General features: G+C 46.9%; 1 protein-coding gene across 1 annotated transcript in view; it reads left to right on the top strand.

The window, feature by feature from the left end:
* The window catches only part of LOXHD1 (lipoxygenase homology PLAT domains 1), a 146014-nt gene that overhangs the window by 121966 nt on the left and 9823 nt on the right, over window positions 1-14225 (top strand). Inside the window, exons 36-37 of the mRNA XM_077346719.1 lie at window positions 4478-4655; window positions 9355-9540. Of these exons, the coding sequence (XP_077202834.1) occupies window positions 4478-4655; window positions 9355-9540 (364 nt within the window). The remainder of the gene's footprint in view (window positions 1-4477; window positions 4656-9354; window positions 9541-14225) is intronic.

Genomic DNA, 14225 nt, shown 5'->3' with positions numbered 1-14225 from the left:
TGCTCTGGGATGCTTCCCTGTTAAAATACAATTAAATCCCGGAGCTGTATAAAAAGAAATTACTTTTAATCCGGTGGCTACGCAGAGCCAGCTTGGTGCAGGGGTTAGCAGTGGCAGCCTCTAATTGGAGAACTGGGTTCGATTCCCCACTGCTCCACATGAAGTTGGCTGGGTGACCTTGGGCCAGTCACAGTTCTCTCAGAGCTCTCTCAGTGCCACCTACCGCACAGAGTATCTGTTGTGGGGAGAGGAGATTGTAAGCCACTTTGAGACTCTTCATGTGGCAAAACGTTGACTAAAAGAATATAGCTCTTCTTTGCTTGCTGTTCTGTATTTCTTCTCATGGTTTGGATATTTTGGCTCCTTAGAACATGGGTAGTCAACCTGTAGTCCTCCAGATGTCGACGGACTACAATTCCCATGAGTCTCATGGGAATTGTAGTCCATGGACATCTGAGGGAGCACAGGTTGACTACCCCTGCCTTAGAATACCACCCAAAACACTATTTTAGTCCGTTGAGGTGGGCCTAGAAGGGAATAACTGTTCAGGATTACACTGTCCATCTGATTTGACACCTTAGAATTCACCATAGCATTTTGTGGTTAGCTGCATGAAACAGAGATGAACTCATGTGACACAGCCTTATAATGGATGGTCCATCAAGGTTGATATTGTCTACTTGGCCTGGCAGAGGTTCTCCAGGGTCTCAGGAAGTCTTACCCATCACCTCCTGCCTGGTCCTTTCAACTGGAGATGCTGGGGATTGAACCTGGGACTTTCTGCAAGCCAAGCAGATGCTCTAGTGGTGAGCCACTGGGGTCTTTCCCATCACCTCCTGCCTGGTCCTTTCAACTGGAGATGCCGGGGATTGAACCTGGGACCTTCTGCATGCCAAGTAAATGCTCTAGTGGTGAGCCACTGGGGTCTTTCACATCGCTTCCTGCCTGGTCCTTTCCATGGGAGATGCCAGGGATTGAACCTGGGACCTTCTGCATGTACAGCAGAACATCTTTTGCTGAGCTGTGGCTCTTCCCTATATAGGAATGTCAGGTGGGTCTGGGGGATCCCCTTGAATTATAGCTCATCTTCAGGTGACAGAGATCAGTTCTTCTGGAGAAAATGGCTGCTTTGGAGGAGGGACTCCATAGCATTATGCTCCACTTAAGGTCCTTAGTCCACCCCTCTAAAACTAGTCCATCCCATGAGGCTAAGGAATTCCTAGTTAGACAACTACAGATGTGATAGGACCTGCTCCTTGGTGCTGCAATTTATCTGACAGTCCATGCAGCCACTGTTGCCTTTTTATAAACTCCGAAAGCTAGATAAGGTCTCTGAACAGGCCCAGGGTTCAAACCAGAGAGACAACCATCAGCCATCTGTGCTTACCTGATCCAGCGTTGTTGCTAATTGGACTTCAGAGAGAGAGAGAGAGAGAGAGAGAGAGAGAGAGAGAGAGAGAGAGAGAGAGAGAGAGAGAGAGAGAGAAGCTCTTCCAAGGCCTCTCCCTGCCCAACTGTTGGAATATGCAAGATCTGCAGCATGCATGATTGAACAGAATATAAAGGGTATCCTGCAGGGGGCATCAGAGGAGATGTATATTTAGCATAGATAGGACAGGAACTAAATTAAATGAATAGGACAGGAACGAAACTAAATATAATAACAACAATACTAATTTTCAAATTACCTTTTCAACAGGCAACTTCCTGCTTCTTGAGCACACTTCCTCCCTGCTTGCCTCCAGAACAGCAGTTCAACAGAAGGATGATTGCAGCTAGCTAGATCCTCTCTCTTTCTATGCATGGTTGTTTCTTTTCTGAATTAAACAGTTTTATTCTTTCTGTAGCCTGGTGCTGCGTTCTCTCTGCCACACTATCAGAGGCAGATTCAAATATCCCCCAAAGCCATTATGAAACACTCAAAGCAGAAAGGTCGTACGAATTTTCGTGAATTCGTTTGATTCCAGATCTTGGAATTTCACATTTGCTGCTGCAGCATCATTTGACTCGCCTTGGCGAAGATTCCCCCCTCCCCCTGCACAGGAAAACACAAGCTTGCAAACCATGTAGGGAACTCATCCACCCCCCAGGTTATCAAGATGTAATGGGCTCTGTGATTCAACTCAATAGGTTTCTAGCGGGGAACAAAGCCCATCCAAGTTCAACCCCATTTCTATCAGCGAACTGCAGGAGACGTGCGGGCGGACTGGTGAAGGTGGAGCTGGCATGACAGACAGATGGCTCACTGTCAGCACTAAATAGACAAGATGAGAGGCAAATTAAGCCATCAGCTTGGCAATTAACCGTTTGTTGCTACCGCTCCTCCCACGCAAGACGCTGAGTCTTCCTGCTCCAGCACAATTACGGAGGGAGACTAGAGGGCTGGCTCTCATGAAGCTCTTTTCCTCTGTCGGAAGGCATGTGTTATGCCATAAAGTTGCTTCTGATGTATGGCTACTCCATGAATTAATGACCTCCAAAACGTCCTTTGGTTAATAGCATTTGTTCAGGTTCTGCAAACTGAGAGCCAGTTGTAGCAGGAAGTGACATCACGACTCCCTAGGAATCCCCCCAAATCTCTATGGTTTGACAGTAGAGTATATATTACAACTCCTTTAGGAGTTTAAGTGGACAAAACATACCCCATGTTAGCATTTGTGTGTGTGTTTTAAGTACAGTCAAGTTTCATCCAATGTATGGTGAGCCCATTATGAGATTTCTAAGTAAGAGAAACAGCAGAGGTTGTTGGCCATTGCTGTCCTCTGCAGAGTCTTATGTGGTGTTCAGTTTTGGGCACCCCAGTTGAAGAGGGATGTTGACAAACTGGAACATGTCCAGAGGAGGGCAACAAAGATGGTGAGGGGTTTGGAGACCAAGTCGTGTGAAGAAAGGTTGGGGGAGCCTGGTCTGTTTAGCCTGGAGAAGGGATCTGATAACAATTTTCAAGTATTTAAAAGGCTGCCATGTAGAGGATGGAGCAGAGTTGTTCTCTCTTGCCCCAGAGGGACGGACCAGAACCAATGGGATGAAATTAATTCAAAAGAAATTCTGTCCAAACATCCGGAAGAAGTTCCTGACAGAGCGGTTTCTCAGTGGAACAGGCTTCCTCGGGAGGCGGTGGGTTTTCCATCTTTGGAAACTTTTAAACAGAGGCTGAATAGCCATCTGACGGAGAGGCTGATTCTGTGAAGGCTCAAGGGGGTGGCAGGTTATGGTAGATGAGCGATAGGGTGGTGAGGGTCTTGCATAGTGCAGGGGGGTTGGACTAGGTGACCCAGGAGGTCCCTTCCATGATTCTATGATTCTAAATTCTGTCTCAACATCTCGAAGAAGTTCCTGACAGTCAGAGCGGTTCCTCAGTGGAACAGGCTTCCTCGGGAGGTGGTGGGTTCTCCATCATTGGAGATTTTTAAACAGAGGCTGGAGAGCCATCTGACAGAGAGGCTGATTCTGTGAAGGCTCAAGGGGGTGGAGGTGACAGTGGATGAGTGATTGAGATATGAGTGTCCTGTAAAGTGCAGGGGATTAGACTAGATGACCCAGAAGGTCCCTTCCAACTCTATGATTCTATGATTCAAAGTACCCATCTTGCTTAGCTTCCACGATCTTCCAAGACTGCACTATACTATGTCGCCTTCCCTCCTGTCTTATTATTTACACGAACAAAACGACTCACTTGCTTTTGCTCCTCCAAGAGTCATAAGACAGCCCATTTTCTATTTTGTTTTAGTCTCAGTGGGAAGCTGTGCTGGTCTGCAATGGATCAACTGGATTTGAAACCAGGAGCATCTTAAAAGACCCACAAAGTTTGGGTGGGATGAACTTTCAACAGTGAAAGCTGTGAGAGAGGTGAGGCTGAGAGAGCCCTGATATTACTGAAGAAGAAGAGTTGGCTCTTATATGCCGTTTTTCTCTATCCGAAGGAGGCTCAAAGCGGCTTACAATCACCTTCCTCTCCCCACAACAGACACCCTGTGAGGTGGGTGAGGCTGAGAGAGCCCTGAGATTACTGAAGGAGAAGAGTTGTTTCTTATATGCCACTTTTCTCTACCCAAAGGAGTCTCAAAGTGGCTTACAGTTGCCTTCCCTTTCCTCTCCCCACAACAGACACCCTGTGAGGGAGGTGAGGCTGAGAGAGCCCTGAGATTACTGAAGAAGAAGAAGAGTTGGCTCTTATATGCCGCTTTTCTCTACCCAAAGGAGTCTCAAAGCAGCTTACAATCACCTTCCTCTCCCCACAACAGATACTCTGTGAGGGAGGTGAGGCGGAGTGAGCTCTGACAGGCTTGCTTTGTGAGAACGGCTCTAACAGGACTGTGACAAGCCCAGGGTCACAGGACTGCATGCGGGGGAGCGGGGAATCAAACCCGGCTCTCCAGATCAGAGTCCACCACTCTTCCAAGCTGGCTCTCAAACATGAGTTTCCCCAACACTTCAGAGGGCTGGCCTTCCATCTTGTGCAATTGATTCTTCCTAGATCGTCATGAAAAACCTGACGACCCAAGAGGTGACCACGTTCTCGTACAGCGAATGGCTGTCCACGGAGCTGGGGGAGAACCGTACCTTGGAGTGGGAGATGCCAGCGGTGATTAACGAGGAGCAGATGATGCAGTTTACCACCTACACCGTCCAGGTGAAAACCAGTGACACAAAAGGTACGTTCGGACTAGTTGTTCCCCCTTCTAGAAGAATCTGGCTCAGGTTTCCTCTGCCAGTGGAGGCGAAGCCTTCGTTTCTGTCCGATTAAAGTTTTTTCAAAAGAGAAAAGCAACATGCCAACGGAGACCTCATCAAGCCTGGCCTGCAGAGAAACCTCCAAATTTGCTTAGACTTGCACTTTAGTTGGAAATCGGAATCAGCCTAGGGGTGTATCTATGATTCAACCCCCTTAGAGAAAAGTCATTATTCTTCTCTAAGTTCCCATTGGCTTCCTTCTCCGTTCCTTGGGTTTTGGCTGGATGGAACTCCCAACGTGCCTTAGATTTTGCTTTCGGATGAGATTTCCGTGGCAGCTGCCTTAACCATTTGGGCCCCTGCCCACAATTACGCTGTTGGGGGTTGAAAGCAGAGCTCTTCATCTTTGTGCCTGTGCATCTCGCATACTTCTCTGTGTCTGTCGGAGACACGATCACTGCTACCTTCTGCTTTCCCTCCCTGCCTCATTTTCCTGATCCCCCACTGGTCCTCGCACTATATGCACAGATGCTCCAAGTATGCTCCAAGACAATATATGCTCCAAGACAAATCTCTTTCCAAATGTGGAAGCAGGACGCATTTAATATTTGAATGTGTTTGCGCATGAAGAGCCATTAAGCGGCTTCTTACTTATGGCGGCCGGATGAATTGACACCCTCCGAAATGTTTTGCAAAGGAAGCCCCATGGCTTCCTCTAGAGCAGGGGTAGTCAAACTGTGGCCCTCCAGATGTCCATGGACTACAATTCCCATGAGCCCCTGCCATCGAACGCTGGCAGGGGCTCATGGGAATTGTAGTCCATGGACATCTGGAAGGCCGCAGTTTGACTACCCCTGCTCTAGAGAGACATCTCAGTTTGGCTCTTCCTCTTTTCCGGCTGCCTTCAACTTTTCCTAGAGGGCAAACACGATGTTTTTGGGACAAGAGGAAAGCAGCAGTCCCAAAGAGCTGGGTGCAAAAACCCATCTTGTGGGACATATTTTCAAATTAGCTGTTGCTCTGCAGTTTGGTTTTAGGGTGCTATTGCTGAGTGGAATCTTGAGATGGCTGTGGTGTTTATTTTCCAGTCTCTAATCTGGCGAGCCAGGTTATCATAGAATCATAGAATCATAGAGTTGGAAGGGGCCATACAGGCCATCTAGTCCAACCCCCTGCTCAACGCAGGATCAGCCCTAAGCATCCTAAAGCATCCAAGAAAAGTGTGTATCCAACCTTTGCTTGAAGACTGCCAGTGAGGGGGAGCTCACCACCTCCTTAGGCAGCCTATTCCACTGCTGAACTAAATTTTTTCCTGATATCTAGCCTATATCGTTGTACTTGAAGTTTAAACCCATTACTGCGTGTCCTCTCCTCTGCAGCCAACAGAAACAGCATCCTGCCCTCCTCAAGTGACAACCTTTCAAATACTTAAAGAGGGCTATCATGTCCCCTCTCAACCACCTTTTCTCCAGGCTGAACATTCCCAAGTCCCTCAACCTATCTTCATAGGGCTTGGTCCCTTGACCCGATCATCTTCGTCGCTCTCCTCTGTAACCTTTCAATTTTATCTACGTCCTTCTTGAAGTGAGGCCTCCAGAACTGCACACAGTACTCTAGGTGTGGTCTGACCAGTGCCGTATACAATGGGACTATGACATCTTGTGATTTTGATGTGATGCCCCTGTTGATACAGCCCAAAATGGCATTCGCCTTTTTTACCGCTGCATCACACTGCCTGCTCATGTTTAGTTTACAATCCACAAGGAGGGGGTTGGATTCCCCCCTCCTCCACATGCAGCCAGCTGGGTGACCTGGGGCCAGATACAATCCTGTTAGAGCTGTTCTCACAGAGCAGTTCTATCAGAGCTCTCTCAGCCTCACCTACCTCACAGGGTGTCTGTTGTGGAGAGAAGAAGAGAAGACATTTGTAAGCCGCATTGCGATGCTTTTGGTCGTGAAAAGTAGGGTATTAAATCAACTATTCCTCCTCCAAGAACATGAGGGGACAGGGGTTACAAGTCCTTTCCTTCACAGAAGAGAACAACAGTTCTGCTCAAAGAAGTCACAAACCCTTCAACAGGCCATCTGAGCTTTCATGTTCTTTTGGTGTTTCTTTTTTAAAAGATTTCAGCATTTTTAAAGCTGCTGTGAATAAGGAAGGTTGTGAATTTCACCCACTGATCGTTTCAGAAATCCTAACGTTCACTTCAATAAGATCCTGAAATCTTCTCTTCCCCTCTACTTGGAACAGGAAAGCCCTCCACAAAGAGATATGCAAACAGGCCCAAGGAAACATGCTTCCCCTTTGAGCAGAACTGATCGGGCAAGCTACATACGGTGATGTGATAGCCTTTGATCACTTTCACAGACAGTTTTATTTCTCCCACATTTGTGTGAACAACAACCGAATTTCAAGGGGATTGATTGGCTGTTCTGGCAAAGAATGATAATTGGCTGTCTTTGGATGTGTGACACAGTCTACTAATGTAACAGAATTAATTTTTGCTATATATTCCTACGGTCATGTAAGGCAGTGGTCCCCAACCTTTTTGAAGCTGGGGACCGGCAGGGCAACTGCCCGCCCGTGCACGCTGCACATGCGCCATGCGCGGCCGAAATAGTGCATGCGTGGCACTTTCGCACGTGCGCGCATGCGCGGAAGTGCCACGCATGCACGATTTCAGCCGTGCATGGCGCATTTGCGCATGCGAGGCCCTGATTCCCTCTCCCCCCCTCCCGCAGTAAGAAGCTTCCCAGGCCTGGGAAGTTTTTTACTGCGGGGGGGGGGGGGCGGGGAGAGGGAGCCGCGGCCCGGTGCCAAGGCGGGCCGTGGCCCGCGGGTTGGGGACCACTGATGTAAGGAGTTCTTAGTCTGACAAAGAGTGCTTGCACTCGAAAGCTCATGCCCTGAATAAATCTTCGTTGGTCTTAAAGCTGCTACTGGACTCTGATTCTATTGTGCTACTTCAGACCAACACGGCGACCCATTTGAGTCTTTGAGCAGAACTGTTGTTCTCGCGCAAAACAAGAGTTCTTCCAGATCTGAACTCCGGCTCATAGCTGCAGGGCTGCAGACGACCACGCCAGCAAATCCATCAACTGTTGACCGGGAAATGAAGGGCGATAGAATCTAATGATGGAGCATTCTGTCTTGTAATGAGCTAAGACAGCTATTTGGAGGAGGGGGGAAAATAGATTAGATAATGCGTAAGGCACGCTTGCTTGCACTCTGTTGATGTGGCACCCGCCGCCTTTTACTGAGAAGTATTTGGGTTTGGAAGCAGCTAGAAGGACAAGCTTCTTCACAAAGAGACAGTGGCCCAATCTGTACGGGAGTAATGACACTGTGAGATTCCACACAGGATTTGTTCCACAGAGATGATCCCAGACATGTTGAATAATGCACTTTCGATGCACTATAGAAGCAGATTTTCCTGGTTCCTGCAGGAAAATCCATCTGCAAAAGCATATCGAAAGCCCATTATTCAACATGTGCAGAATGAGCCCAGGTTGTAATCTCTTTGGGAGACATGTGGGGTGTGGTGTTTAAGAGCGGGGGCTTCTAATCTGGTAAACCGGGTTTGATTCCATGCTCTCCCACATGCAGCTGGCTGGGTGACTTTGGGCTAGTCACAGCCCTGAGAGAGCTGTTGTGACCGAGCACTGATATCAGGGCTCTCTCAGCCTCCCCTCCCTCACAGGGTGTCTGTTGTGGGGAGAGGAAAGGGAAGGTGACTGTAAGCCGCTTTGAGACTCCTTCGGGTAGAGAAAAGTGGCATATAAGAACCAACTCTTCTTCTTCAGTAATATCAGGGCTCTCTCAGCCTTACCCACCTCACAGGGTGTCTGTTGTGGGGAGAGGAAAGGGAAGGCGAATGTAAGCCGCTTTGAGCCTCCTTCGGGTAGGGAAAAGCAGCATATAAGAACCAACTCTTCTTCTTCAGTAATATCAGGGCTCTCTCAGCCTTACCCACCTCACAGGGTGTCTGTTGTGGGGAGAGGAAAGGGAAGGCGAATGTAAGCCGCTTTGAGCCTCCTTCAGGTAGAGAAAAGTGGCATATAAAAACCAACTCTTCTTCTTTTACCTCAAAAAAACTATTTCTTCACCGACACCATAAATACCTGCACTTTGGTGGCCTGAAAAAAAAAAGAAAAGAAAGAAAAGAAAAATTGTCACAGAATACTTCCAATACTTAAAACGAACTTCAGTGTATTTACACTGGTTTTATACTTTTTTAATGTTTTTATTTTATTAATAATTATTATGCCTATATATTCTGTTCTGGCTAAATGCAGTATTAAATACATTCTGATTCTGATACCACTGCATGCATCTGAGGATGACCCACAGTACAAGTGGTGGTTGATGCCCATTTGATTGCTTCAGGCCAGGGGTAGTCAAACTGCGGCCCTCCAGATCTCCAGCATCCGCTGGCAGGGGCTCATGGGAATTGTAGTCCATGGACATCTGGAGGGCCGCAGTTCGACTACCCCTGCTTTAGACCCGTCCACCTTCCTGCCCCCCCCAAGAAACCTGTAGCCAGACATTATGTCTGCCCTGAGGTCACCCTTCCAAAACCGGATTGGTCAAGGGCCACGCAAACTGCTCTGAGTTTATGTTCCTTCTTCGCCTGATCTGAATGTCTGACGGCGCTCCACCTTTTGATTTTCTCCCTGCAGGCGCTGGAACAGATGCCAATGTGTTTATAATCATCTTCGGAGAGAGCGGAGACACGGGGACTCTGGCTCTGAAGAAGTCCAATCAATCCAACAAGTTTGAGAGGGACCAGATGGACGTCTTCTATTACTCCGATCTCCTCAGTCTTGGAGACCTCTGCAAGGTGCGCGTCTGGCACGACAACAAAGGTAGTCAGATACTCGGGGACCGTCTGAGTGCCCGGGGCTACACAGCGCCGAGATTTTCCTGTGCAAGTTTGTTTTTCTGTGCGCTCTCGGATGAGTCAAAACCCAAAAACACTGCATGGCAAATCAGTCAATTGGGGACGGGCCCTCATGCAGTCACAGGGTGACTTCTTTGAATGTCCCCTGGCATCTCACGTTAAAAGCCTCTGGCGATCAGCAGCGTTTGAGACCCTGGAGAACTGCAGCAAGTCAGAGGAGATAATATTTGACCTTTCGTAGCATGCGAGGATGAGCTCTTCTTGGAAGAAGAGGTCAACCCAACCTCAAGCCCTGTCTTGACAGATCCTTCCGATGAGGCCAGGTTCTCAGGTGTTTGCAAAGGAACCCTAAGCCAGCACTGATTCCACCCCTGAAACTGTATGACCCTTAATGTTGCCAGTTGCAGCCCAGATACAGTTCAAGGTTCTGCTATTAACTTTTCTTTCTTTCTTTCTTTCTTTCTTTCTTTCTTTCTTTCTTTCTTTCTTTCTTTCTTTCTTTCTTTCTTCCTTCCTTCCTTGCTTCCTTGCTTCCTTGCTTCCTTGCTTGCTTGCTTGCTTGCTTGCTTGCTTGCTTGCTTGCGTTCATTCATTCATTCATTCATTCATTCATTCATTCATTCATTCATTCATTCATTCATTTATAAATGTGCATCCCACCTCTCATAGAATTATAGGCCATCTAGTCCAACCCCCTGCTCAACACAGGATCAGCCCAAAGCATCCTAAATGATATCACAGTGCCGAGAATGCTGATAGTTCTCTAGAAGTTAATGTAAAGAGTGCTACCTAGAATCATAGAATCATAGAATAGTAGGGTTGGAAGGGACCTCCTGGGTCATCTAGTCCAACCCCCTGCACCATGCAGGACACCCACATCCACTGTATTATTTTGATTTGATTTATTATTACTTGGTTTATTAATATTTGATTTATTTCCTGCCACTTCCGAAGCCACGGAAGATCGAGGGGCTCCTCTACAACTCTTTATTCTGTACTGAATGGGAGATTAAGAGCTATGGCACTTTGAGCCCCAAGTCACTTTTAAGACCTGTAGAGGAGAAAACTGAGGGGGGGGGGTTCTGAATCTTCATGGCTATTCATGAAGATAGCCATGAAGTAATTAAAAGGCTGCCATATAGAGGATGGGGCAGACTTGTTCTCTCTTGCCTCGGAGGGACGGACCAGAACCACTGGGATGAAATTAATTCAAAAGAAATTCCATCTAAATCTCCGGAAGAAGTTCCTGACAGTCAGAGCGGTTCCTCAGTGGAACAGGCTTCCTCGGGAGGTGGTGGGTTCTCCATCTTTGGAGATTTTTAAGCAGACGCTGGATACCCATCTGACGGAGAGGCTGATTCTGTGAAGGCTCAAGGGGATGGCAGGTGACAGTGGAGGAGCGAGACGGTTGTGAGTGTCCTGCATAGTGCAGGGGGTTGGCCCTTTCTAACTCTATGATTCTATGACCAGCAAAGTTTAATTCTGGCTATACGTTTCATGCCCATGAACACTTCGCCAGACACCTTCTGTCGACTGGCCTGTCCAAACGTAATATTTAACTCCTGTCTGTAATTCTCCTAATGCCCCTGTTTCTGTCGGAATGATCTTTGTGCGGCGCTTGATCAGTGAGGCAATCGATAGCGCGCATGGACGCACCCCCATCTATTGATGCCTGCTAGCTGGTCCGCCTTTCTGAGGATCCGTGACAGCTCCGTTCTCCGTGTGCTGACAGTTGTCAGTCCAATTACCAGTTTGACGCGGCGAGGCGTGGGCTCCCTGCCAGATATCAGGAAATCGGCTTCCAGTGCACCGGCTTCCTCTCCCCGCGCGCATCGATCTGTTTCCCCAGAAACTCTGGCTGTCGTTTCTTGAGGGAGTCATTCTCAGAGCAATTAAATTTGGCAAGAGGAACGCCGAGAGTGAGAGAGCTGCTTTATTCTGAGTCAGGTCCTCAGTCCATCGATGTCGGTAGGATCTACTCCGACCGGCAGTTCTCCAGGGTCTTAGGCAGAGCGGAGACCTTCTGCATGCAAAGTAGAGGCTCTTCCACTGAGTTGTGACCCTGCCAGGCAAATTTACAAAGGGTTTACTACTCACAGGATTTTTAAAAAGCAATGCTTAAGCTAGTGCCTTCCGTCTAGGGTTGCCAGCTACAGATTGGGAAATGCCTAGAGATGTGGGAATGGAGGGACAGAAAATAAATAAATAAATAAATAAATAAATAAATAAGCAAGCAAGCAAATAAACAAATAAATAAACAAATAAAACAAAAAACAAATAAATAAACAAACAAATATATATATATATATATTTAAGTATTGAACAGGTTCGGTAATTATAATCATAGAGTTGGAAACAAACAAACAAACAAACAAAGAGTTGGGAATAAACAAACAAACAAACAAACAAACAAACATACATACATACATACATACATACATACATACATACATACATACATACAGTATTGAACAGGTTCGGTAATTATAATCATAGAGTTGGAAGGTACCTCCAGGGTCATCTAGTCCAACCCCCTGCAATATGCAGGAAATTCACTACTTAAACTAATCAAAAATATTCTAAAAACCATAAAAGGGGACACTTCTTTTCCCTGTAGGAAACACACATTTCAAACTTGTACACCGTGAGTCCAGAAAACTTGGATCTAACGCATTTTGATCTCTACGATTTTCATCAGAGGTCAATGCAATTAACACACAGTAGCTAATGCAATAGAATTATTATACCTATTTGTTTATTTCATTCTTATTTACAATTAAATTGCTAGACCATCACTATCGGCACAGCCATCTCGGGGTGGCTCACAACACTGTTAAAATACGGTGACAAGTAAAACATTCAAGCAGTTCAAATAGAGGAACCATTAATCCGCTGAAAATAGATTAGCCATTAAACTGCTGCACCATTGGTGATCTCTCCAGATGGGTCTTCGGTGTGGGATTGTCAGTGAGCTTTTGGGGTTGCCATGGGTGAGGCCCTTCTTATTTGTATATTTATTGGTCTGAACTGGCCTCAACCGTAAGCCTGTCAGAAGAGTTCCGTCTTGCAGGCCCTACGGAACAAACACAACATAACAAATGCAATACAAGTCTTATATAAGTATAAAAATTCTTTCAGGGGGAAAAAAACACAAAAAATGGCATGTGGTAATGCTAGGAATTGCCCGAAACTCTATTATAAGGCCATAGAATTTCCAGTGATTCCTAGAACTTACCGTTCATCATTTCTCTGTTTTCCCTGGAACTGGTGTAACTGTGCATGCAATATGATGGGAGGTAAACATTTATTGGGTGATATGAGCATATATGGGGCTGTCAACCTACCCCAAAACGGCCAGTGCTGGGCCTGGAGGGGGTGGGAAGGGGAGGGGCCCCGGGTGGGCGTGTCCACAGCTCTGCTTCCCAACCATATTCTTCCTGATTGCGCCACTTCTGAGGTTTCTCAAAACCCAAAGAGTGTTTTCGGGGATTCGATTGAGAAAGGCTGGGCTAGAGAGACAAGTGCGGTTACCTGTTCATGGGAGATCTCCCACCCAGGAGCTGTTCTTTTGAGAGCATTGGATAGCAAGCGAAAACACAGAAATTAAATGCAGACTACTGTTTATAATATCATCAGGAATTTGCAGATCTGCACAACGGCACAGGCGTTGAGCTTGAAACAACAGGAGACCTGCAGTTATCTCGTTTGCAATTGCTTCCTTGGAGAAGTGGCCGGACTTAATGAGGTCACCAGAAAAATCTGTCTATACAATTTGTCTTAAGGCAGCCGGATATAGCATTTATTCTGACGATGCTTATTTATTTGATATCTAGGCCAGCCCTCACTGCACAGCAGGCCTGGGGAGGCTTACAACATAGAATTCATATACAATTTAAAATCATAACACATAACATTTAAAAAGCCAGCTTGGTGTCGTGGTTAAGAGCGGCGGCTTCTCATCTGGCGAGCCGGGTTTGATTCCCCGCTCCTCCTCCACATGCAGCCAGCTGGATGATCTGGGGCTAGTCACAGTCCTGTTAGAGCTGTTCTCACAGATCTGTCAGAGCTTTCTAAGACCCATCTACCTCACAGGGTGTCTGTTGTGGGGAGGGGAGAGGAAGGTGATTGTAAGCCGTTTTGAGACTGTTGTTTCTTAAGAGCATCCCTGAAATCCGTGTCCGATCACCTCATAGGAGTGTGACCAGGGGACTGAACTGATGCTGCATTCCCTTTGCATGCTTAACCACTACACCAAACTGGCTCTCTTCCTACCGCCAGATTAAACGTTATTGTGCTATAGCACAAAAGTAATTACCGGCTTTTTATAAAAAGGCCTCTGCAGGGAATCTGGGCTGAATCTGCACTTACTTTGTTTATTTTGTTGTGGATTCTGCTGAATTCAGATTGATTTGAACTCGGGTCTTCCTCTACCTCCCCTCCCCATTGAAACAGAAAGTGTTGTGCACTTGATTGTGAAAGCTCAGAAGCGGGGGGAGCACAGCAGGAGCCTCTTTCTTTCTTTTCTTGAACGAGGGGGAGGAGAGAAGATTGGAGACAGCAGAGGAGGGGGAAAAAACAAGAGGCAAATATCTGCTGAGAGGCTAGTGCTTCTGGACCACAGTCACTTTAAGACAAGCCTTGCAACTGGGA

Source organism: Paroedura picta, chromosome 7, assembly GCF_049243985.1.
Source record: "Paroedura picta isolate Pp20150507F chromosome 7, Ppicta_v3.0, whole genome shotgun sequence".
Classification (NCBI taxonomy): Eukaryota; Metazoa; Chordata; class Lepidosauria; order Squamata; family Gekkonidae; genus Paroedura; species Paroedura picta.
Note: the sequence above shows the minus strand (reverse complement) of the source record. Positions and strands in the feature narration are given on the sequence as shown.